The sequence below is a fragment of the Malus sylvestris genome, chromosome 13, assembly GCF_916048215.2.
Source record: "Malus sylvestris chromosome 13, drMalSylv7.2, whole genome shotgun sequence".
In the NCBI taxonomy this organism is placed as follows: domain Eukaryota; kingdom Viridiplantae; phylum Streptophyta; class Magnoliopsida; order Rosales; family Rosaceae; genus Malus; species Malus sylvestris.
In genome coordinates this window covers 10555643-10581508 of record NC_062272.1, presented here as the reverse complement: position 1 = coordinate 10581508, position 25866 = coordinate 10555643, and the positions used below count along the sequence as shown (strand labels likewise).

General features: G+C 38.3%; 4 protein-coding genes and 2 pseudogenes across 8 annotated transcripts; all 6 read left to right on the top strand.

Annotated features, from left to right (window-relative positions):
• Positions 1–243: 243 nt before the first annotated feature.
• On the top strand, positions 244–3376 carry LOC126595116 (ATP-citrate synthase alpha chain protein 2-like). Of its 3 annotated transcripts, XM_050261479.1 has the most exons (11): positions 245–664; positions 775–936; positions 1041–1121; positions 1494–1545; positions 1676–1790; positions 1894–1975; positions 2073–2168; positions 2351–2452; positions 2608–2724; positions 2827–2943; positions 3071–3376. In XM_050261479.1, the coding sequence occupies exons 1-11, from the start codon at positions 389–391 to the stop codon at positions 3140–3142; spliced, it is 1272 nt and encodes a 423-aa protein (XP_050117436.1). In that variant the 5' UTR covers positions 245–388; the 3' UTR covers positions 3143–3376. The 3 variants fall into 3 exon arrangements, with proteins under 3 accessions (XP_050117437.1, XP_050117438.1, XP_050117436.1); XM_050261480.1 differs by lacking the exon at positions 2073–2168 and having other exon boundaries at positions 244–664; XM_050261481.1 differs by lacking the exons at positions 2073–2168; positions 2351–2452 and having other exon boundaries at positions 244–664.
• Positions 3377–5295: 1919 nt separating this feature from the next.
• Positions 5296–12476, top strand: LOC126595104 (protein GFS12). The gene is made up of 16 exons (XM_050261450.1): positions 5296–5666; positions 5765–5856; positions 6056–8203; positions 8294–8621; positions 8702–8917; positions 9039–9111; positions 9197–9402; positions 9484–9546; positions 9681–9889; positions 10007–10118; positions 10257–10769; positions 10850–11160; positions 11262–11502; positions 11579–11652; positions 11732–11867; positions 11978–12476. The coding sequence occupies exons 1-16, from the start codon at positions 5541–5543 to the stop codon at positions 12125–12127; spliced, it is 4998 nt and encodes a 1665-aa protein (XP_050117407.1). The 5' UTR covers positions 5296–5540; the 3' UTR covers positions 12128–12476.
• Positions 12477–12817: 341 nt separating this feature from the next.
• Positions 12818–14576, top strand: LOC126597762 (uncharacterized). 2 transcript variants are annotated; one of them, XM_050264594.1, is made up of 6 exons: positions 12818–13086; positions 13527–13595; positions 13723–13795; positions 13899–13963; positions 14117–14220; positions 14336–14576. In XM_050264594.1, the coding sequence occupies exons 1-5, from the start codon at positions 12892–12894 to the stop codon at positions 14195–14197; spliced, it is 483 nt and encodes a 160-aa protein (XP_050120551.1). In that variant the 5' UTR covers positions 12818–12891; the 3' UTR covers positions 14198–14220; positions 14336–14576. The 2 variants fall into 2 exon arrangements, with proteins under 2 accessions (XP_050120551.1, XP_050120550.1); XM_050264593.1 differs by having other exon boundaries at positions 12819–13086; positions 14117–14576.
• Positions 14577–15488: 912 nt separating this feature from the next.
• Positions 15489–17070, top strand: LOC126597269 (uncharacterized; annotated as a pseudogene).
• A 2348-nt stretch (positions 17071–19418) lies between these two features.
• LOC126595173 (uncharacterized) lies at positions 19419–21533 on the top strand. 2 transcript variants are annotated; one of them, XM_050261558.1, is made up of 6 exons: positions 19512–19663; positions 19769–19898; positions 20100–20269; positions 20404–20695; positions 21072–21235; positions 21305–21533. In XM_050261558.1, exons 1-6 carry the CDS (start codon positions 19636–19638, stop codon positions 21457–21459), a joined length of 939 nt encoding a protein of 312 aa, XP_050117515.1. In that variant the 5' UTR covers positions 19512–19635; the 3' UTR covers positions 21460–21533. The 2 variants fall into 2 exon arrangements, with proteins under 2 accessions (XP_050117516.1, XP_050117515.1); XM_050261559.1 differs by having other exon boundaries at positions 19419–19563; positions 19769–20269.
• Positions 21534–21682: 149 nt separating this feature from the next.
• LOC126595179 (uncharacterized) lies at positions 21683–25769 on the top strand (annotated as a pseudogene).
• The last annotated feature ends 97 nt before the right edge of the window (positions 25770–25866 follow it).

Below are 25866 nucleotides of genomic sequence, written 5' to 3'. Positions count from 1 at the left end.
CACCCATACAAATCATTGTTGTTGAAAATCGTTGAACTGATCTTCCAAGAAAATGACAGAATCAGCCTTAAAGTACCCGCTAAGCTTCCCATGCCTTGCCAACAACCACATGTAAGAATACGCGCCACACTTCATGCATTCCATTCTAACCACTCCACTGGCGCGTGCCGTCGTGAACCATTTCCGCGCGTGTGCCTTCATAATCTAATCCAAATATAGCAGCACACTCACCATCAGCCCACCTGCCAAGTGCCAACTGCGCACTTCCCATACCCAATAAAACATCATTTGCCACTCCAATCCACCACACAACACCAGACCCCGACCCGACCCGACTTGACTTCTCCGTCTCCGGCGACGCCAGCGTGATCCAACAAAACCCGACCCGATGGCCCGCAAGAAGATCAGAGAGTACGACTCCAAGAGGCTGCTCAAACAGCACCTGAAACGACTCGCCGGAATCGAGCTCCAGATCAACTCAGCTCTGGTGACCGAGTCGACGGACTTCTCCGAGTTGTCGAACGAGCATACATGGCTGTCGTCTACGCGCCTCGTGGTGAAGCCCGACATGCTGTTCGGGAAGCGCGGGAAGAGCGGCCTCGTCGCCCTGAACTTGGACATGGCTCAGGTCGCCGAGTTCGTCAAGCAGCGACTCGGTAAGGAGGTAATCGAATCCCATTTCGTATGATTTGAATCGTTTTTTGGTAACCCGAGATTTTGAGATTGGATTTTTGGATGTTTTGTTTGATGGGTTTTGTGTAAATTTTGGAAAAGGTTGAGATGGGAGGATGCAAGGCGCCGATCACGACGTTTATAGTGGAGCCGTTCATGCCCCATGATCAAGAATTTTACCTCTCGATTGTGTCCGAAAGGCTCGGATCAACCGTGAGCTTTTCGGAGTGTGGAGGGATCGAAATTGAAGAGAATTGGGACAAGGTATTGTCAATTTGTGTTTGTTTTGAGTGTTGGAATTAGGATGGTGTTTTCTGCTTGGTTTTAGGTGGTAATTTACTATGATGTTTGTTTTTGATGTTGTGCAGGTTAAGACTATATTTCTTCCGACCGAGAAGCCTATGACGAATGATGCTTGTGCTCCACTGATTGCCACTCTTCCATTGGAGGTGTGTGTCATAGACTCATACTGTTCTTTTGTGTGCATTTCCAAGTTAAGCTCGAACTTCAGTTCTTGCAAGTTAATGCGTTGTTATAAGAATCAACCTGAGCATATATGTTTAGGCTCGCAACACGGACATGGACTGTTCGAGTGTGAATACGAAACCAAACCACTGGAGAATAATATGTTTTACTTCTTGCACTATAACGTTAAGATACAATTGTAGATTGAAGTCTGTTAGTGCAAAGGGAACCAGTTTTTTTTTGCTATATTTCTTGTGAATCCATTTGAATATCGTCATTTTATTTCAACTGTGCTCTGCGCATTCAAGTTTTTTGTCGGTTTTAGGGCATATGCTTAATGTATTGTGCTGTTACAGGTCAGAGGCAAAATTGGAGATTTCATAAAGGGCGTATTTGCTGTATTCCAGGGTACGCAATGTCCTTAGATAGATTACTAAATGCTATAGTTCAGTGTAATACTGTGATTAGCTATGTAATTATTAGTTAGGTACATGCTCATGTTGCTGAGGTTGTTCGCATTCCTGATTTTCTTTTGCAGATTTGGATTTTAGTTTCCTGGAAATGAACCCGTTTACCTTGGTTGATGGTGAACCTTATCCACTAGATATGAGGGGGGAGCTAGATGACACTGCTGCCTTCAAGAACTTCAATAAGTATGCTTCTCTTGAAGATTTTCCAAACTTTAGTACTACCTGTTTCTTGTTACTACTTTTAGTTTGATTTGTCCTTCTGACGATATTTCTAAATACTATTCAGATGGGGCAACGTGGAGTTTCCATTGCCTTTTGGCAGAGTCTTAAGTCCTACAGAAACATTTATTCATTCTCTGGATGAAAACGTAAAAACCGAACTGTTATGATATATTTCAATTTACTATGAGGACCGTGGCACTTTTTAAGAGTTGCTCAAACTAAAGTCCAACATATATGTTGCAGACAAGTGCATCCTTAAAATTCACTGTGTTGAACCCAAAGGGACGCATCTGGACCATGGTAGCTGGAGGCGGTGCGAGTGTTATTTATGCTGATACTGTGAGTAACCTGATCTATTACCACCATATGGCTTTACTGTCCCTGTAGCAGCCCTTTCAAAACTTTGGATCTCCATTTTTGGCTTTAATTCATTGTGTCTCCCTTCTGTTTCTTTGAACATTGGGAACCCTTAACTCACACCATGGCCTGTCCTAATGTTCCGGCATCTTTTTGGGAATTAGGTTGGAGATTTGGGTTATGCTTCAGAACTTGGAAATTATGCAGAGTATAGTGGAGCTCCAAATGAGGGAGAGGTGTTGCAGTATGCAAGAGTTGTGATCGATGTAAGAAGCTTTCCTTTTTACGAAAAGCTCTTTCTTTCTCTCGTTCTCTCTCTCACACACACCCTTCCACTCATATTTACTTCGTCTGACTACTCAAGTTGCAACCATTACATGTGGCATACACTAATTGCCAATAAAAATCTCTTGTATTGCAGTGTGCAACAGCTGATCCAGATGGTTGTAAAAGAGCACTTATAATTGGAGGTGGCATAGCTAATTTCACAGACGTAGCTGCTACATTCAATGGAATTATTAGAGCCCTCAAGGAGAAGGTACCACCACATTTTGACATTCATATCATAAACGAGAGATTGGCCTAATTGGTTTTATTTTGTTTTGTATGCTCAAATGATTTCTCTTTTGTGATATCAAAGGAATCCAAGCTAAAAGCAGCAAGAATGCATATTTTTGTGAGAAGGGGTGGTCCAAACTATCAAACTGGTTTGGCAAAGATGCGCGCATTGGGAGAAGAACTTGGAGTTCCTCTTGACGTATGTGATGACTTTCTGGTTTTGACATATATCAGTTATTAACAAGCCTTATCCTTATCCTGGAAGACCTTTAAATTCTTAAGTTGCGTGCTCTCAACTGCAAGCCTGACGTCGTTTCTCAATGCAGGTTTATGGCCCTGAGGCAACAATGACGGGAATTTGCAAGCAAGCAATTGAGTGCATCATGGGTGAAGCTTAAAAGTTTCTTATTTTGCAGACTTTTGAACGAGTTTTCGAGGCTCGAAGTGCGTGTTATGGTTTGGCCAAAAAGGCAAAAAGTGTGAACTGTGAGTTTGTCTTGGCAAGATGAGACCACAGGACGACTTCAGTTTTCCAGTCTTTTCAACTTTTGTGACGTACTCTGATATACGAACCCTGTTTTAAGTATGTTCTTGGTTTTGAAAGTAAATGGTTGCATTTCAAGTTTAAACAAGTGAAAGGTAAAATAAGCAAACGAAAAAATTATAGAAATTTCTAAGGAATGAGGATTTTGTTGTGAAACGTTGTGAATGCTCTCGTAATATGACTAAAGATGAAATGTAAGAAAGATCAAAACGGTAGTATAGATATATTATCTGATTTTTTTTTTATTGTTCTAAGGCATGACTTCGCCCATGAGCTGTAGGTCTCGGGTTCGAGACTTAGGAGCAGCCTCTCCATAAATGGGGGTAAGGCTAGCCGACATTCACCTCTCCCAGATCCTGCGTAAAGCGGGAGCCTTGTGCATTGGGTACGACCTTTTGTTCTAAGGCATGACTTCAATATGCATTAATTGTTACTGTAAACTTTTGCACGTTAAGAGCTCTATATATTATCTGAATGCTTATGTAATATTACTGTTTTATATGCTCATTTTCCCGACTAACGTAGTAAAGAAAATAAAAAAATAATCCATCTCTCCTGTTTGACTTCAATTTTTTCATAACAAATTTTAGTAACTTTTTTAGGTGACAAATAAAATCTAGAATTCACATGTTTTTAATTCAAATCTAAGATGTTCAAGTTATTATGACTTATTTAATGCTAGGAAGAATTATTATTCTTATGGCTCGTGCGTTTACGTAAGAGGAGTGGGACAAAAGGAATGGGAATTGCACTCCTCCCAGGTTATTCAAGTGTTTACCAACATTTGAGGGAATGAAATGTACATGGGGCCATCTAATATGGGGAATCAGACTCCCAATATATTCGGAATCAGTCTCCCGAGTAATAGATGAGATTTGAATTCCGAGAGAAAGTCTCTATCTGAAATCCCATTTTTATATCCAAAATACCCTTATCTCGTCTCCCTTCCACCTCTTTCCCTGCTTTTCTGTGTCTCTGCGGGCAGTGACCAATATCAAAGGAGAAGAAAAATCAGAAGGGAAGAAGAAGAAGAATAAGATGGAAAAAAGAGATGGAGAAGCTGAAAAGAATTGGGGAATGGGGTGCGGTGCGGTGCGGTCTTCACGAGAAAGAAAAAACAATCAGAAGAGAACAAGAAGAAGAATCAGAAGGGAACAAGAAGAAGGGAAGAATTAGAAGAAGGGGAGGCTGAAAGGAGTTGGGGGATGGCTGAAAAGAACTGGGCAATGGGGTGCATTTAGGGCTTCAGGAGAAGAAAAATAATTGAGGGATGGGGAAGCAGAGCAAGCATGGCTCTCAGTTGGTTTTCCATTTTTTTTTTAAGAAAACTAATGAAAAGGGTTTGAAAACTTTGAATTTTAATGATAAAGACAAAATAAAGGGTAAAGTGAATAGTACCAGGATTGACTTTTTAGTGTAAAAATGTGGTTTTTCGTTAAAGTGAACAGTACCGGATGCTTTTCGTTAAAGTTTTTTTTTTTTAACATTAACTACACAAATATCCTTTGGACATTACAAAAAAAAAAATAAAAAAAAGATAAACCGTACAATTATTTATTTATTTTTTGAGCAAAAAATATCTACGTTAAGAAGAATGGTGAACTGAACCTCACACTAAACTAGTAATAATATGGTTCAAACTCGTCTTTTGTGAGAATCGAGCTTAACACCTCTCACTTATAAGTGAAGAGAAGTACAACTAGATCGTAATACTGAGTGAATTTATAAATGCTTTATAAAACTTTTTCATATAGTTTTTATTTTATTTTTAAATTTATCAAAAAATATAAAAATTATATACTTGGAATACAGACAATTTAGTAATTACCTTAGTTTTCATTTTGATTTATGTATTAAGTAAATAACTTATATAAATAAATATGATTCCTACTCCGATTGTAAGAAATTTTAGTAAATAATTTCAACAAAAATCTGATTTTGGTTTAATCTCATTTCAATTCCTGATCAATCTAATTTTTCCCAATTCCTTATGAATTAGTAAACGAGACGAAAACATTTAAAAAAAAAAGTGAGAGAAAAAAAATCCCGAAAAACTTGTAGCAGAAGTGACGAGGCGTTGAAGCGTTTGGGGGATTTTTCCAGTTAGTTCGGTAGCGCGCACCAATCGATCAAAGCGTTGAGTGGTAAACTGGTAAGACCAAAGACTCACACGAAAGCTCTCGATACAAAGAAACAAAAATGGAGAGAAACTTTCCAAGCAAATCCTTGAAATCTTGAAATCGAACGATCAAATGGCGCAGCAAATGTGCTTCGACTGCCTCCAACGCCGGATTCACTCCGACTTCTCCGGCAAACTCGTTTTCTCGTACGGCCTCTCCGATTCCGCCTTCCCTTTCGGCTCCTCCGCCGTCGTCCAGGTCAAGGTTCAAACCTTCTCACTCCTTCTCTTTCTTTCTCATCTCTGTGCATTTTGTATTTCAAAACGTTCAAATGCTGAAGCAGTTGGTGTTTGTAGTTGTGTAATTCAAGTGGGGAAGCTGCTTCGGCTCCTCAGTTTTTGCTCAAATTTCTACCCAGTCATCCAAATGATTGCTTGACTAAATATGTGTAAGACCCTTAAGCTAACTCTAATTACTCATTTTTGTCACAAATTTCAGATTTTTTAGTTTATTTTGATCAGTATGTAATAACCCCACATTGGTTATGTATAATATGAATCGAAATTCGAACATAATCGATGATTTTCTGTTGCTGAAATGATGGAGGATGAAGATAGATTCGGGTTTTTGTTTTTTGTTTTTTCCAGTAATGAATATGTCCTGGACAATGCTGAAGGCTGCAGTGATAATGGGATTGATGGTAGGATCGCTTCAGTTGGAGTAACTCGGGATGAAGGAGAAATTAGTTCTGATGTTTACAGTAATGAAAAACCAAAGTCAGATTCTTTAATGATTGAGCCTAAGTGTTTGTCAAATGGTGGCACAGAAATATTGCTACATAGTTCTACCTGTAAGCATTCCACTAGGTTTTCTTGCTCGAGGGTTATCAGTGCATTGGTACCGGTTAGTTATGTTGGCAATTTCTCAGACTCAGTTTTTGAAGAGCTTGCTGTTAACTCTTTGACCGGGTCTTTGGAAGATCACATATTGAACTCGCTTAGTCTCTTGATTGAAGGGAAAGCTTCAGGGAGAGACAGTGTAAATTTTCTTAACTTACTTGGGATACCGTCGTTTGATGAGAATCAGTTCCCTGGCTCCCAAAGGCATCCAAATATTGCTCCCGTACTTATGATGGTTAAAGCATCCCATTATATAGATGTAGCTCTTCCAAAAACTCCGTACACATTGGAAAACATTCTCCATTACAGTCCCGAAGCCTTAAAATCTGACTGGCATATAAGGTTTCTGATATACCAGTTGCTCTCGGCTCTAGCTTATATTCATGGTTTAGGGGTTGCCCATGGCAATATATGTCCATCCAGTGTAATGCTTACTGAATCATGCTGGTCTTGGCTGTCCATTTTTGATAAGCCCGGGGTAGGATTTAGTTCAAGTTCAAGAGGCAAGGGATGCACAAGTACCTTACCGGAAAAGGTAGGTTGTTCAGAAGCTGGTTGTCCCTCTCAAGGTCTTTATGCTGATTTGAAGCTTTCCCCATCTATAGACTGGCATCGTGACTTCAATCAATGGTGGAGAGGAGAGATCAGTAATTTTGAGTATCTTCTCATCTTGAATAGATTAGCTGGGCGAAGGTGGGGTGACCACACATTTCATACAGTGATGCCTTGGGTAATAGATTTTAGCATGAAACCTGATGAGAATTCAGATGCAGGGTGGCGGGATTTAAAAAAGAGTAAATGGAGGTTGGCTAAAGGTGATGAACAGTTGGACTTCACCTATTCAACATCGGAGTTCCCACATCACGTATCTGATGAATGTCTTTCTGAATTGGCTGTCTGCAGTTATAAAGCTAGGAGGTTACCTTTGAGTGTTCTACGTATGGCTGTTCGCTCAGTCTATGAACCTAATGAATATCCCTCTACCATGCAAAGACTTTATCAGTGGACCCCTGATGAGTGTATTCCGGAGTTTTACTGCAATCCTCAAATTTTTCATTCACTTCATGCTGGTATGACTGACTTGGCGGTACCTTCATGGGCAGATGGTCCTGAGGAATTCATTAAATTGCATCGTGATGCTTTAGAAAGCGAACGGGTCTCATGTGAACTCCATCACTGGATTGATATCACCTTTGGCTACAAGATGTCAGGTGAGGCAGCTGTTTCTGCAAAGAATGTAATGCTTCCTTCATCAGAACCTATGATGCCGAGGTCTGCAGGACGCCGTCAGCTGTTCACTCAACCTCACCCTATGCGTCGAGGTGCAGTGCGGAAACCATGTGATAGCACCAATGAATCAACTTTGCATCATGAATTAAGGAGTGAGAGTTCTGTCCTATCTGAAACTGCTTACTTGCAAGAATTAGAAGATGCATCTTCCTTTTGTGAACATGCTATGCATTTAAGTCCCCTCTATGGCTACCATCTAGACTTTGTGAGGGACATTTCTCCTGTACAAGAGTCATCAGGTAAGAATGTTAACAAAAGTATACCTGTGTCATCTGACACTAAGAAAAACCAGTTGTCACGTTTACATATTGATACAAGTTATCTACTTGAGCATATTGAAGTGGAGGATGAAGGTTCCCGGGGATATCAAGAGCTATTTCTTTGGAGGGAAAAATCATCTTGTTTAAAGACGTTCTCTGAAGAAATTGCAAGGGATATATTTTCTGTCGGTTGTCTCTTAGCAGAACTTCATTTGAGGAAGCCACTTTTTGACCCAAGCTCATTGACCATGTACTTGGACAGTGGTGTATTACCTGGATTGATGCATGAACTTCCTCCTCACACCAAATTACTTGTTGAAGCTTGCATTCAAAAGGATTGCATGAGGTATTCATTTTCATTTCTCAGTTTTTAAATAAAATACTGTATGTTATTCCCTTGCTCTCTCTCACTCTCTCTCTGGGTAACACAAATTAGGAGACCATCGGCTAAGTGTCTGTTGGAATCACCATATTTTCCTACTACGGTTAAGGCGTCCTACTTATTTCTGGCCCCTCTCCAGCTGCTGGCTAAAGGTGGATCCTGCCTTCAGTATGCTGCAAATTTTGCAAAGCAAGGAGTCCTCAAGGCAATGGGAACATTTGCTGCGGAAATGTGTGCTCCTTATTGCTTATCATTTGTGGTGACTCCCTTATCAGATACTGAAGCCGAATGGGCTTATATACTACTGAAAGAATTCATCAAAAGTTTGACCCCTAAAGCAGTGAAGACATTAGTCTTGCCTGCCATCCAGAAGATTTTACAGGTTAGTTTTGAGATTTATTTTTTTTCAGTTTTATTGGGAATATCTTCTTGAACTGTTTCTTATAGACATCTTTGTTTCAGACTACAGTTTATTCACATCTAAAGGTTTCGATTCTACAAGACTCCTTTGTTCGAGAGATATGGAATCGAACTGGCAAACAAGTATATCTTGAAACTGTACATCCTCTTGTTATATTGAACTTATATACTGCCGCTCATAATAGTTCAGCAACCGCTGCTTCCGTGCTGCTTATTTGCTCAAGTGAAGAACTTGGTATACCTATTACCATTCATCAGGTTAAACCAACCCAGTATTCTTGCCTTTGTGACTTCACAAAATTAAAATTGTGCGAATCTGTCTTAGAAATGGACAAACAAAAACTCACAATACTCCAGCTAACCATTATTCTTTCACCAGACAATCTTGCCCCTGATCCAATGCTTTGGGAAAGGTCTCAGTAGTGATGGAATTGACGTGCTGGTTCGAATTGGTATTCTTGTTCAACGAATTTTGATGTGATTTTTTCTCGAATTGGTATGTTCTTCTTCTAATTCTTTTATGTTCTCAAATTTCAGGTGGTCTATTGGGAGAGAACTTCATTGTCAGACAGATGCTGCCGTTGCTAAAACATGTGTTTCATTCCTGTATTGGCGTTTCACGTATGAATAAGCCTGAGCCTGTCCACAGCTGGAGTGCTTTTGCTCTTATTGATTGTTTGACGACAATAGATGGCCTTGTTGCATTTTTGCCAAGGGAGGTGGTTGCGAAGGAGCTAGTTGAAGTATGCGATTTTCTTTCCTTATTAATTCAATGTGAAAACTAGGAGTGTTCTTGGAAATAATTGAATTTTTATATTATACAGGATAAAAGTTGCCCACAGGTTCTGGTTCTTATGGAGACAAATTTTGAACATAGAGTGCTTCAGGTGATGCTTGTGCATGCATTTACACTTGTTTCAGAAATCCAATGATTGTCACCCAGTTGCAAGGGCTGCAATTTCTCACATACTAGCCATTGCGTTACAGTTTCCAGTAATGCTATAATACCTCTCTTGTCCAGGTTGCTGCTACTACCCTAATGGCAGTTTGTGAACGGATAGGACCAGATTTGACAGCATTGCATGTTTTGCCACAACTTAAAGAGCTATTTGATGAGCTTGCTTTCTCACCGAGAAAGGCTAATGCTTCTACTTCCTTTGGCAGAAGGCTGAAGAGTTCAAAGCCAATAATTGACGGAGGGGGTCTGATTGAAAGTCGTATGGACCTTGCGTGAGTTCTTTTTACAGTTCATTGTCCCTGCTTAGTTACTAGGTTACGCTGGAATATAAATTTTGAACATGTTATTGCCTGCCTCAAATATGTGTTGAATTACTAGGTTGTTGGCAGGTTGCTTCTGTATCCTTCTTTTGCATACCTTCTTGGGATAGAGAAGCTTCGTCAGTGTTGTACAACATGGTTATTACTTGAGCAATATCTTCTACAATATCATAACTGGAAGGTACAGTAGTGTTTCTTTCACATGCACTCTCTCTCTCAAAGACAGATATACACACACATAGACACAGAAAAGTTATAGGGGTACCTGAAACATATCCAAAAATTTTGCACTTCATATTCTGAACCTGTCGTGATTCAGTGGGAACACACAGGAGAATTGTCTCGAAGTGGTTCAGACACTATACTCAGTAAAAGATCTGCATTCAGCAATCGCTCAACTCCTGAATACAGTCCTGCTAAGCTGTTGCTTAATGGGGTTGGATGGTCAATTCCACAATCACAAGGAACTAGAGGTGCCAAAAACATGATGCCTCAAAAACGGTTCTCTGCAATGCATCAGAGTTCAGCTGAAATGCATCCATCAAATTTTAAATTCGAGCCCTGGTTTTGGTTCCCTAGTCCAGCTTCTAGCTGGGATGGGCCTGATTTTCTGGCCCGTGCTGGGGGTGTGAAGGATGAACATCCATGGAAGATCAGAGCATCTGTTATATACTCAGTTCGTGCGCACCCTGGGGCCTTAAGGTATTTAGCTGTCTGCCCAGATGAATGTACGGTTTTTACAGCAGGAATTGGTGCAGGGTTCAAAGGGACTGTTCAAAAATGGGAGCTGGCTAGAAGCAATTGTGTATCAGGATACTATGGCCACGAGGAGGTTTGCTTATACCTTGTTAAATTGAAACCTTTTTTACTGTATTCCTATTAATCACAATGATTATTGTTTGTTGTTCCTAGGTTGTGAACGATATTTGTGTCTTATCGTCTAGTGGAAGAGTTGCATCCTGTGATGGAACGATACATGTTTGGAGTAGCCGAACTGGAAAATTAATTTCAGTATACTCTGAACCATCTGTGGATTCTGCACATGTTGCAAGCCCTCCATCTTCTTCCTCCAGGGCCAATCTTGACCAGGTTAATATGCTCAGTTCCAATGCACAGTCGAGTGGAATATTGACTGGGGCATTTGATGGGAGCTTGTATACTTGTATGCATCAGACAGAACTTGGTGAAAAGCTTGTAGTTGGCACTGGAAATGGTTCACTCAGGTAGATAAATAGTATTGCACATATATCCCCTTACAAGCTGGTGTAGATGAGATAATGTTTCACGCAACTTCGGTTTTTTTAATGTTCCTTGAATCTTACAGGTTCATTGATGTTGTCCGAGGACAAAAGCTTCACCTTTGGAGGGGGGATTCTATGGAGTCTGGATATCCTTCTCTTATTTCTTCCATATGCTCCTGTGGGTCTGATAAAATGCAGCCGGATGGAGCTTCTTCACCCTCTTGGATTGCAGCTGGATTGAGTTCTGGTCATTGTAGATTATTTGATGCAAGGAGCGGAAATGTTATATCCTCTTGGAAGGCTCATGATGGATACGTGACAAAGGTATTGCAGAAAAAGCCAGAGAAAAATCTTCATTTTAAATCAAATTCATTTCTAATTTATCGTTTAACGGGTGCAGTTGGCTGCACCAGAGGACCATTTACTTGTGTCCAGCTCTCTTGACAGGTCTTTAAGAATTTGGGACTTGAGAAGGTAATTCCAGATCCAGACATTCTGTAACGAATGCATACACTATCCAGCTCTCTCTAAAACTTGTCAACTCCTTATGCAGGAATTGGCCATCTCAGCCCACAATTCTTCAGGGTCACACAGACGGTGTATCTTCATTCTCCGTGTGGGGCCAAGACGTTATTTCAATTTCCAGAAATAAGATTGGAATTTCTTCTCTGTCTAAATCCTCCGATGATGTAAATGTCGCTGAACTTTTATCACCATGTCTCGCACATATATGATTTGCACTCGCTCACATTTTCTTTTTAAGACTAACAGATAGACGGTTGTGGTTATCATTTCTCAGGACGGACAGCAGGCTGTTACATGTCAAAAACTGTACATGGCGGATCACGGAGCAAGAAATTTTTCGGTGTTGTCAAGCATAAGTATTTTACCCTTCTCAAGGTTGTTCCTGGTTGGAACTGAAGATGGCTACCTAAGAATATGTTGCTGATGCGGGCTATTAGTTTCCTTTCAAATTCTGCTGTACATTCTGTATCCATTGATTTTATTGAAATTTATTCATTTTTGTTGTCTTTTAAGTTTATATCCTTATTCCTTAGGTTGAGACTGTTGAGTGAAGAAAAGGGTGGGTTGCTCTACATAATCTCATTGTAATGCATTGATTGTAGTTAGAAATAATTATTTGTATTAAATAATTGTGCAAATTTTTGTTTTACACTAAAGAATATATATGTAATGGGTATATATAACAGGGACGGATCTGTGATATCACATTTTCACATATTTTGTAATGCACATTTTTGTGAAGCTTATTTTGTAATATACTTCAATGATTCAAATCTTCTGTTTTAGATCTTTCCTCAAAAATTGTGTCTATAAAAAATCACTCAAATCTGAAGCTATATGAATGTTGGATTAGGGATCTTTATAGAACCGTATTCTTTCATTTTCTTCAATACAAATGAATGTCTTAATAGTTTTGGATTTGTTTAAATTTTTTTTTGCAAAGATAATCTATGAATAATTTTCTAAAAAATAAACGATTTGAATTGTTAAAATACACTTGTAAAAAAAAGTGGTGCATTATTGTGTGTTTTTAACTTTCTCATGTATATTACCAAAATTATAAAAAAACGTAGAAATATGATGATTAACCACTTTTACCTTAAACGTAAAAGTGAAAGCCCGCTTAGCCCATCTAAAGCCCTTGCCTTGTGACCTTCTGTGTCCCACTCTGCTCGTTTCCGGTGAGCAATGGCGCGGAGTGATTTAGACCTCGGCGCTCTAAACGACGCGTTTAGCTCCGCTCAAATTTCCAAACACGAAGAACCGACTGGTCCGAGCTACACCAACGACGACGGCGATGCCGGTGGTTTGCAAATCACGTGCTTCAGTGAGGTCGTCAACGAAACCGCCTTCCACCTCCAAATCATCCGCCTTCCCAAGCAGGTTCGTCTTCCATCCACATCTCTCCTCTTGTTTGTTCAATTTAATGCTGAATTGAACTGCCCAAGTCAAAATTTGGTCATTAATTTGACTGTAATTATAGGCAAGGATTGATAGCAACTTTGCAAAATTGGTGTTAATTCTTTATTTTACTTGGAAAAATCTAGGTGATTATTTGCAGATGTGGTTAAATAACTTTCAGAAGTTTGAAACTTTGACCAACTTCTGAATTGGGTAAATCTTTTCCATTATTTTGAGTGTAGATATATGCATGGATCGGTTCACAAATCTGCCAAAATTGGGGTTTTTTTTATTTCTGCTTAGAAAAATGTAGGCGGTTATTTGCACGTGTTGTTAAAAATGGATCGATTCTCAGAGTCAGAAGTTTGAAACTCTGAACAAAATCTGAATTGGGTTAAAATTTCTGATTATTATGAGTGTAGATCTATGCATGGATTGGTTGCAACTCTGCAAAAATTGGGCATTTGTATGCAGCAGCACCTATGAGACCTGTAAGTTGGTAATTTTGTGTTAAATTTCTTCTAAAATTAATCTCTCTTTACACTTGTGAATTCTGACCTCTTTGTGCTGCTTGGGATTACATTTTTTTAACTACAATCATTACAATTGATGCCACAGAATACAGTGGGTGTTACATCCATACTTGGAGGGGCTTCTGATAATACAGGTTCGGGCATTGCTCGAAGATTAGGTAGGTTATCAATTTTGTTCACATAAATTTGGGTCTGTCATCGTCTTTTTATTTTTGTAGTTTTTTCCGCCTCCTCCATTGTCTGACATGCCGTTATTTTCAGTGTTAAAGACTGGACTTAACATAATCCTGGCTTGCAACATTCCTAAGAATAGTCCCATGCTTGAGGTCTGTACCCTCTTCTTGAACACATAGAGAAACACACATGAACATAAGACTATCTGATGTCGTTTACATATACACAGGAATGGATTGTTCGTGTTTGCACATTTTGTTAGCTATTTTCACTGAATCATTTGCCCCTTCTTTTTGTGATTTCAGGCAGATGCTGAAAAATTGTTGGTTCAGAAGCTAATCAACCTTGGGTACACAAGGCCAAGGTCCGGAGGAGTGTCGTCATAGCTGGGGACTTTTGATCCTTCTGGGTATGAGGAATGATTACTAGTCTGGTTACAGCTGTGAAGTGTCGTTGGAACCCTTACTAGTCTGATTATAGTCGTAAAGTTGACACTTTTCGCACGCTATGTTGTGCATATACAGTTATACGCGTATCAGTTGGGGGGCGACCAGTTCTGTCGGTTTTAGATTTTTTTTTATTGATTGCAAAGTATTTCCAGAAAGGAAGCCGTAGTTTATGAGTTTCTGATGTTTATGATTAAGAATCCAACTTCCAACCGGAGACTTGTACGTTTTCATTGCCAACGTTTTGTATTGTTGATTGTAGAAATTGATGACTTGCATGGCCATGGCCATGGCGATGGCGATGATTGTTTATCTCGTACTCATTCTTTCTCATCCTATTCCTTCCACTACCAAAAATTTGGCTTTAGATTGCACTGGATAGGCATCCAGACTTATGTTACCGATGCCATTCAATTCATAATTCAGCTCATGCTGTGCAAGCCGCCCTTGTAGGAACAAGAGAGATATGATGACTGCATTGGTATCAAATCCCACTCACTCACTTGGGGTAAGGAAAGGAAGTGATGTGCTTTATATGTGCACTGCACATGACAAAACCGTGCGGATTTCTTGTCACTTTCTTTTCCAACCTCGTATGCCAAGTAATTAAACATGCCATTAATCCAATCCAATTTTAGCTGCCAAATGAGGCGATAGGGAGATTAGGGACAAATGCACTAACTAGAAAGAACATGCCATTAATTCTACCATTCGTCAGGATTGAAATTGATAAGTTTCTTTATTTCCAAAGGCAATGTTGGACATTAACGAAGATATTCTCTATGTTTTGTAAGAAATGGAGACTACTTGTGAGGCTCATTTTTTTTTTGTGACACGATATGATAATCTACACTAAATTCATCTAAATTTCGGGAGGGAGATGAGGTTTTTGTTTGTAAAGAAAGAAGGATGAGCAATGGAGGGTGGTTAGCAAAAATACACTTAATATGAATTATATTGAATTACTCTCTTTCTTTATCGAAATTTAGAGTGTATGAAGCTATTCAGTAGTTTTCTTTTTAATGAAATCGAAAAACGAAGAGATTGAACAACGAATTTATTAAATTTAATACATTATAGAGAGATGAAAAGACATATCTCGTCCAACGTGCAGCAAGCTCATTGCATGCTCATACTCCTTTCTCTAATGACATTGTATATAGGTTACCTCCTCTAATGACATTATATAGGTTAGCCTTTACATTTGTCAATCCATTTCAATTTTATTGCCATGTCTTATTATTCCTTTCAACAAAATGGTTAGATATTCATATTCACCTCCAACGCATGACGCTCTAAAAATTGGGTCGTTTTCATTGCTTAACAAATCTTCGGCGGACAAATACGAGACGGGAGAATTTGACGCTGGAGGATACAAATGGTTAAACCCTCATTATATCTTCTGCTCGCGTTTGAGTTTAATAACATCTTCTGCAAACTTATGTTTCAATTATACTGTGTGTTTGCTCTCAGGAAACTAGTGCTCTACCCGAATGGAAACAAGAAGAAAATTGCGGAAGGCTACATCTCTGTTTACTTGGAAATGGTTGGAGCTGAAGGAGCTTGATCAGAATAAAGGCATGTTCCTTGTTCTTCAAGGTACATTATATCTACTTCAAAACCTAATTCCCATCAAGTGATCATATTCTTTGAGAAAAAAAAGAAAAAAAAAAAAATCAAGTGATCATATTCATAGACCCGAAATTTTTCTTGTTAAATTGCAATGCTCTCTAGTCCTACTCATTTCCTGATCATTATTTTTTTTCTTTTCATATTCCATAGATGCCAAAAAGGAAAAATGCTTCCATGGGATGATGCGTTATTCGGGATTTGATAAGCTTATCTTTTATCAGTTACCGATGCTTCCAACGGTTATGTCATTAATGATTCCTGCGTGATTGGTGCTGAGGTCTTTGTTCGTATAGAAAAAAGAGATGGCAAAGTAGAGTCTATATTGACGATCAAGGATGCTGTCATCCACAAGCATGTTTGGAAGGTTGAGAACTTTTCAAAGTTAGGTGATGACCTCTACAAATCAGAACCCTTCACTGCCGGAAATAGTATCTCTGCCTGGACTTTTATATTATTACCTTAAGATCTATTCAAAATTTTAATCCACTGTATAATCTCTTATCACTCATCTTGTTGCAGGAAGATAGTGCTCTATCCCAAGGCAAAATGGCGCTGGAATGGGTACTCATATTTCTCTTCACTTGGAATTGGATGATCCGGAAAAATATCCTGGTTTCAAAGTGTTTGCAGAGTTTTCCCTGCGCATTGTCGTTCAATTGCACCCCAAACATGAGAGATTTAAAGGTAAAGATTGTCCTATTTTAGTGTTTAATTTATTCATCCTTTATAACATGTGGGTTTATTCTGTGCAGCTAATATGGTCCAGTTCCTCGACTACCAGTTGGGGTTGGCCTAGCTTTATTTCACTGGACACTCTCGATAATTCGGACAGAAGATTTTCCGTGAAGGATTCTTGCATAACGGAGGCCGTTGTCACAATCCGTGGAACTGCAACAGCATTGTAGTCGGCACGTCGTATGTTAATTTTGCTATTTCTAAAATGATGTTACGAATGAAGGGACAAATGTTTGATTTGCTAAAATGATGTTTTGATTAAGGGAAGGCATGTTAGTCCATGAAATTGTAAAAGCACATGTCTAAATGTGGCTTATCAAACCCCAGTTCTAAAGTCCTTGTTCACCAAATGACTTGTTATTGAAGAGTATTTTGATGTTTGTAATAAATTTAGGGTGAAGTTTGTTACTTTTATGAATTGAAAGGCCCCTTTTCTTCTTTTAAAATGTGTAATGCGTTAAACATATTGAGCCATTGACATGCACATTTTTAACATGTCACCTTATCGTGTGAGGTTATTTAAGATTGATATAACCTTAACATTTACGTAATAATGCCTTTTTAGAAACAGCCAAAAGAAACGGTTCAACATTCATGTATCATCTATTAAATCGTGTCCCGGCCGGTTCAAATTTCAAACCCTCCCCTTCCCTTCAGTGTTGAATGATGTAGAGTGTTGCTTATAACAAAAACAAAAATAAAAAATCTGTCACTCAGTATAGCATCTTAGTGTTTAGCATAAAAAAACTTGAGTAATGCTAAGTAGACTAAATTTACAAAGATGTATCATCAATAAGAAATAAACACGTTAATCAACATTTGAGTAATAATCCAATCATCAACTTCCATATCATTGAGTTTACAAAATTTTGTCTACAAATTTAGTTTCCTTAGCATTACCCAAAAAACTTTGTTTGGATTATGATATTTGGTTATAGAAAGCAACATTAATAGCTATTCAGTAGCTATTCAGTGCAAAGAGGGTAGAAGTGATTTACTATGGGATATAATTAAGTTCTTGTTGAGAACTTGATTAACAACGCGTTATGCACAAGCATGTTTGGAAGGTTGAGAACTTGTCAAAGTTAGATGCATATGTTGGGTGCTACTACTCGGAAGCATTCACTGCTGAAGACTTGAGGTGGTATATTTGATGATAAGATATTTAACTCTCGAAAAGTCATTCACCATCTTATCAAAACCTTTTATAGAAAATGTTGTTAATCTTACTCGAGCGTCGAATCTCTTATCCTCCTATCATAATAGAGCTAAATCACCTTTGTTAATTTTTTTTCTTCAATGGGTTGCTAAATTTTTTCTTCAATGTGTATAAAACTGTTGTTTTAATTAAAGTAGGATGTTCATGTCTTGAAATGTAATCTTATTCTTCATGTGATGGCTGTTGCAGGAAGCTACTGCTCTATCCTAAGGGATATCAGAAAGGTAAGGGTACTCATATTTCTCTCCACTTAGAATTGGATGATCTAAAGGAACCTGTTAAAACCCTCTCTTCTCTTACAAAAGTGGCTTGAAGCCTTGAACCATCATTCATGGAAATATGTTAAAACAACTTGAGGGTGAGTGTTATTTAGGCCCGTTGAACAATTAGGCTCATTAATTCTTCTACATAGGTTCATTGACTCTTAGGTTTGAATTTTTGGGAATTTAATTTATTTTTTATTAATCTTAGAGTTACAAAGTTCGGTTTTTCATAATTAGTCATTAAAAATCCGTATTGGGTCACTCTTAATGTTTTCAAATAAATCTCGATCCCACGAACACGTAAGCAAAAACTGTATGCGAATCAGAGTTATTGAAATGTTATTTGTTCTTGATTGTGAGTTGTCTAGAACGCTATGTCTTCCTACCAGATAATGCCATGAGAATTTTTGGAAGTCATTGCAAATACAAATTTTTTTAGATTAACAAAATGGTGAACTACGATTGGCTTGATCCCTTTCATATGTACATAGGCAGTTTATTTTTGTCATGTCTCGAGATCAAAGTGGGACAACTTTAATAGTATCGGATCTTAGGTATTAAGTTCTCTTACCTCTGCCATAAGGTGAGGACTATGTGTGTTGAAGAAAAAAAAAAAAGGAGAAAAGCAAAAAGAAAAAGTTGACAACAAAGAAAAAAGAGAAAGTTAAAGCTAAAAAGAAAAAGTTGAAGTTGGCTTCCAATATTTCTCAATGGGGACAAGGATTCTCTCCTAATCCTTTTTATGAAATCTCAGATATCCTAGCATCTTATACATCGTGCGGTTAGTTATTTTAAAGTATTATTTGTATTTAATTTTATATAAAAAAATTAAAATGATTTATAATTGTACAATATACGATAAATGAATATGAATCCTCACAAAGAGGATCCAGATGGGATTCAAATCCTCTCAATGGAGCTGCAAACCGGTCCCTAAATCTATTATCGCAACAGCACTAACAAGAACCTTTTCATATTCTTCTAGGTAGTAGCCTCGGGTTCAAGTTATGTTGCTAATTCAAAGTTCCAAATTTTCATTTTAATGGGCATCAATATTGCCTCATTGTGCTTGGGAATAAAGGTTTGAGTGCTTTGTGTCGGTGAAGAAAGACCTTTGTGTGGTGTGAAGATTAAAGTATACGCGTCTTCCTTTATACAATCTTTTCACTTTCAAATTTACCAAACCGAAGGTATATCCAGTGTATGAAGCTATTGAATACAGTATAGAGAGATGAAAAGACACATATCGTCCAATCTGCAGCAAGTTCATTGTGTGGTGAGATTTTTTAGTCTGTTCAAAACACGAAGTGATACACCACATATTATCATACAATTGGAAAGAAGTTTTTTTTTTAAAGTGTATAATGACATGTGGCATACCACACTATTTGGGGCACACTGAAAAATCTTTTCATTGGATGCCCGTACTTCCTTCTCTAATGGCATTATATATATAGGTAAGCTCCTCTTGAAGCAAAAGATAACTGTTTAGCCTTAACAGTTTGTTAATCAATTCCAATTTTATTGCCATGGCTTTCAATCCCTTTCGACAAAATGGTTAGATAACTTATCTGCTTTATATTAGCGGTTTTCAGATTTCAGGATATTGTTATATGCCAGAGATGCCTGATATACGCTTTCATCAAAACTATTTTGTTTCAGGGTTTTTAACATCGTATTCAGATTCAGCTCCAACTCATTACACTCTAAAAATCGGGTCATTTTCATGGCTAACCGAAATTTTTGCGGACAAATATGAGTCGGGTGGATTTGAAGCCGGAGGATACAAATGGTGAATCTCCCATTATATCATCTGCTAAAGTTTTAGTTTAATATCATCTTGTGCAAACTTATGTTTCACACTCACTGTCAGACACTAGTTCTATGACATTTTCTCTGTAATGCAATAATGTGTTTCGTGTATCATGTGCTGTGTAAGCTGGTTAAAAATAAAATGTTAGCCATACGCCCCATACTGTATGTTTGCTCCCAGGAAACTAGTGCTCTACCCGAATGGCAACAAGAAGAAAAATGTGGAAGGCCACATCTCTGTTTACTTGGAAATGGTTGGAGCTGATTCACTTCAGACGGGATGCGAAGTATATGTTGATTTCAGGTTCTTTTTGCTTGATCAGAATAAAGGCACGTTCCTGGTTCTTCAAGGTACATTATACCAACTTCAAAAGTTAATTCTCATCAGGTGAACATATTCATAGACTGGAAAAATTTCTTGTTTGCAAATTGCAATGCTCACTGCTCATTTGCTGATATTATTTTTTACCCTACATCTTCCGTAGATGCCAATAAAAAGGAAATATGTTTCCATGGGATGATGCGTTATTCGGGATTTGACAAGCTTATCGCTCTTAAATCATTTACTGATGCTTCCAATGGATATGTCATTGATGATTCCTGTGTGATTGGAGCTGAGGTATTTGTTTGTAAAGAAAAAAGAGCTGGCAAAGGAGAGTCAATATCGATGATCGAGGTTGGTGTTATGTGCAAGCATGTTTGGAAGGTTGAGAACTTTTCAAAGTTAAGTGCTGACTGCTGCGAATCAGAACCATTCACTGCGGGAGAACGAAAATGGTATCTCTTCTAGGCCCTTTATATTAATTCCCTTAATAAGAGAATTTTTAATTTTTAATCCACAGTATAATCTCGTATCACTCATCTTGTTTTACCTGCATGATAATAGAGAGTACTAATCACCCTTGTTAGCTAAAGTCAATTTTCCTCCAAACAAAAGCATATGGTTTTTGAGTATCAAACTACATATGCAATTTTAACTACACAACTTTCGCACTAGATGTGGTCGATCACCGTAAAACATGTTGAATTTTTGCTTCAAATGTAGGGCTTTGCTCTTTTAATTCAAACCCAAAGAGGTGAGGTGAATAGGGTCCCATCCCAATTAACGAGAGATACGTAATAAAAAGTCATCATATTCTTCCCAACGTTGCAGGAAGATACTGCTCTATCCCGAGGGAAATGGCGATGGAAAGGGTACTCATATTTCTCTTTTCTTGGAATTGGATGATCCGGAAAAAGTTCCTGGTTTCAAAGTCTTTGCAGAGTTTTCCCTGCGCATTGTAGATCAAATGCATGCCAAACATGAGTGGTTTACAGGTAAAGATTGTCCTATTTCAGTGTTTAATTGTATGAATCCTTCATAACATCAGGGTGTATTATGTGCAGCTAACAACTGGTTCAGTAAATCAACTCGGGATTGGGGTTGGTCTACGTTCCTTAAACTGGAAACCTTCAATCAGGCACACAAGGGGTTTCTGTTGAACGATACTTGCATAGTGGAGGCAGAGGTCACTATCCATGGAATTGCGGAAGGACTATAGTCAGCTTGTATTTGGTTTCGGATATTGTGAAAATGATGTTAATTGACTTATGAATACAAATGTAGTTCTGGATCCGCGATATGGTTTGTCCTAAAAGTGGCGTTCTGTAGAACCCTAGAGCTGCAATCCTTTCCACCAAATGACTTGTGATTGAAGTGTATCTTGATAGGACCAGTTTTCTTAAAAAATCCGTCCTGTGAGACATATGCCGAGTCTTGACCAGTTATTTTAAAGTAGCTTATCTTGTGTTTAGCTAAAAACTTTGTTTGGTTAGTCTAACCTTAACTTGTTTGACAATGCTACACCGTAAACATTGTTCCTTTGCATAAGAATTAAAATTGCAGAATGTGTTTCGAAGCACCCACAAGCAGGTGATGGATACCTTTTCAACGAAACAAAGGCTACCTTTTTGAAGCAAAGCATGACAATTCAATCTTTAAAAGGTTTCTTGTTAGGAATAGCACCTTTAACTTTTCCTTATAAAAGCGGGAAAACATATTTGATTCTAGAACTGAAAACCGGTTGATTTCTCTGTAATCAATTATTGGAAAATTAAGTTTATTGACATGATCAGTCTTAACTTCGATGACCAAGATGGTAAGATGCTCTATCTGTTTGCCTGGGTGTGTTGGAGTTGAAAGCAGTAACTAATGAACACATTTATTTCAGGGATTTTAAGAACAATTTCGGATGTACCACCAACTCATTACACAGTTAAATCCAGTCGGGTTCATTGCTCTCCAAAAATTCATTGGAGAAATATGAATCCAGGGACTTCGAAGCCGGAGGATACAAATGGTACAATCCTTTCTCTCAGTTTCTAAGAACAAATTCTTACTATTTCTATTTTCATAAACTTTCCATCAATTACTAGTATTTTCTTCTTATTTTCGATTAATTTATAATAGTATAATTTGTTGTTTTGCTGCAGGAAACTGGTTTTCTATCCAAACGGAAACAAGAACATGAATGTGAAAGAACCTCTCTCTACTTGGTAATGTCAGGAACAAATGCCCCCCAGATTTCTTCAGAAGTGTATGCTGTTTTCAGGTTGTTTTTGCTTGATCAGAACAGCCACTACTTTGTTTTTCAAGGTACTATTTCTTTCATTCAATTCAAACAATCAAGAAGCTTATAGTTCTCATATTTGCAAAGCATCGTCTCATTTTCTTGTATGTTTTCCCCGTGCATTGCTTAGAACAAAAGGAAAGGCGCCTTCATGGGATGAAACTCGATTGGGGTTTCGATCAATTTCTCTCCCACAAAGCTTTCACTGAAGCTTCCAATGGATTCCTCATTGATGACACCTGTGTGTTCGGAGCGGAGGTCTTTGTTTCTAAAGAGCGAAGCACAGGCAAACGACAAGGTCTATCAATGTGGTAAGGGATCCTGTTATGTACAAGAATACTTGGAGGATTGACAACTTCTCAAAGCTAGACACCGAATCCTACGACTCAAAAGTATTCACTGCCGAAGACCTGAAATGGTATATAACCCTAAACTTGTTAGACTTCGCTCCCTCTGTGATAAATTTCTCTCGAAGACATCGGAAGCTTAAGCACAGTTTAACTAAATGTTTTGTAAATGTTTTGGTTGTTTTGCAGGAAGATACAGCTCTATCCCAAGTTAAAAAGGCAATGGAGTTTAGCCGAACCAAAATCTCTTCCTCCTGACTGTAAAATATATGCAGAGTTTAGCCTACGCCTCCTAGACCAGGTGCATGCCAGACATCAGTTTGGTAAGGGTAAAGATTTACTTAATCCTAATGCTACATAATCATGTGGAAATAAGGATATGAAAATGTTATAAACTTCAAAATTAAGGATGTTTTATTGCCGGTCTCTTATGAAATTCACCCCATGAACAACGACGATGCTCGAGTTCTTTGTGGCGTTTGAATCTTGATGGCATACGATACAACGTGGTGATGCTTACTATTGAACTTGAGTTCTGTGGAAAGTTGTTTGATAATTTATGCTTGTAACCTACTGAAAATGTTCACAATTTTTGGTTGGTTCTTGCGAAATGTTGTCTCTTGTTGGGCTTTTAGTAGAAAGCAACTGAATGTTTTGAGTAACACTAAAAGGACGATAATACATAGACAACAATATAATCTATTGTTTAGGATCATTTAGTTCTATTTTTTATGAAAAGTTCGTAACGTCTTTGTGCGTTAGATTCCAAGATACTCGTAAACTTATAAAACTTTTGGTGCTTGTAGTAAATTACTAGTTCAGTGCTTCAAATTTAGAGTGGGGATGGTGGAGATTCATTACACTGAGACTTTTCAATCAGGTAGGCATGGCGTTTGTGTTGAAGGATACATGCTTCATGGAGGCAGAGGTCACTGTCCATCGAATTATTAGCGCACTATAGCCAAATTGTAAAATAGTAAAAAAATGCCTGCTATACCCGAAATTACCATTCGCCGGACGGACCAAATTTCGTTGAGCAAAGTGCCTTTACTCAATAGAATAAAAACATTGATCGGGTAAAAATGATCAACGTTTTAAATTTTTTCAGAGGCTTTAGGCGATTGAAACATTTCGACGAGCAAAGTAAATTCGCCAGACAAAATTTATGTGCCAAGGGAAAAATGTCTAACTTTTGCCTGACAGAACAACAATTCGCTGGCGAAGGTATCTTTACCTGACGAACCATGTCATCGGACAAATCCCAATTCATTAAATATTTCATTGGTCAATTCTCCTTTTTCTTGGTGACTTAGGGTTTAGAGTTTACATTTCGTTGGGAAATTTCAAAATTCATTTACTTAAATTTTAAAAATTATGGATTGATAATCTTAATTGGTTTTATTTTTGTTTTTGTTTTGTAGGCTTCTGTGTTGCAGAAGAAGGACGAGTGCCTTGCCAATATCTCCCACAACCCGACATGCCAATGGCGGAGCTGACACCTAATCCAGAGGTGTTGCTACTGCTCAAAATTTACAGGTTAATATATTAAAACACTAAACCTATGGTGGGCTTAGGATATGGACTACAATGAAATGGACTCAAAGATTTAAGTAGTTTACCCCTCAAAACTGGGCTACATCCACTATGTTGCTTGAATTATATTGATTTCAAGACTAAAATAGGGCTTGGCTAATACATGAACTCTCTCCCCCTTCAGTCGTCCAACCCCAATATAGGAGGTTCCTGCCCCTTTATATAGGCCCTCAATGAACCTCCCTTCCCCCACAATCTTGGTCTTCCCAACTTAGCATTTAATGTGCCACCTACATAGCCTAGCATACTAACACATTTTCACCTATCAACTAGACATTCGGAGATGAAGTGACATGTGTTTGGTCGAGATTGCATGTACTTTCAGAATGATGCGGGTCGAGAGCCCTGCTTGCCTTGGTTATCCAACCCCATCTTTTTGAGCGCTGAACTTTACGTCATATCCTAGGTCTTTGGCACTAAATGTGATCCGTCACGTGGCTTGGTTAACTTCTGGGTAGGCTCGTCCTTGGAGACTTGTGTCATAAAGCTGTTAGCCTGCCCACGTGCCCCTGGAGGTCGAAAAGTTCTTTACATATCCTAGTCGAGTTGAACTTATAGGCGGTTGGCTTTAGCTCTTAGAAACATCCTTTCCTAAGCCCATTGGACCTTGGACTTTTTGATCTCCCTTGGGCTTTATGTGGCTTCTTTCCCGACCTACACCATTATGGGAGTCTAAAAGTGCCCAACATAACAGGTGTCTCTACAGTTACTGATGGACGGGGTTAGGCGACGGAAATGCAAAGAATTATGCAGCCTATGAGCGGGTCGGGTTCGGGACCTTAAGAGATCTTATTCATCTAGCTTTCAAATTCCAAGCACGACGTCTTCTAGACTGTAACAGTTGGAGATGGAGTTAGCGAGCCAACGAGAAGTTGCCTGCGAGCCAGAATAAGTGCACCTGAGAGAAGAAGCTTGGGAAGAAGCAGCGTGCCATTGAGAGAAGGAGCTTTAGAGCTACATTTCTAGTATAGCCCAAGCATAACAGCCCTTGGCATTCGCGCCCCCGATCCTCTGATGACCTTCAGCCGACATCCATGAGCCACCCCATTGGTAGTTAGTTTAGAATATTTTACATACACTTGCATGAATATTTCAGTTTTAATATAATTAAATATTGCCACTTAGTACTACTGTCTAATGGTATTCCTCTCACTTGTATGTGAGAGGTATTAGGTTCGATTCTCTCCAAAGGTGAATTTGAACCACATTATTGCTAGCACATTGTGAGGCTAAGCCCACCCCTCTCCTTAGTGTAAATACTATCGTTTGTTAAAAAAAATATATATAATTAAATATTTTTTAGATTTGTAGATTAATATAATTAAAGCTAATTAATTAATTTAAATAAGATTTTTTTTAAAAAAAAATTAAACCTTTTGCTAGATGATACGTTCGTCGA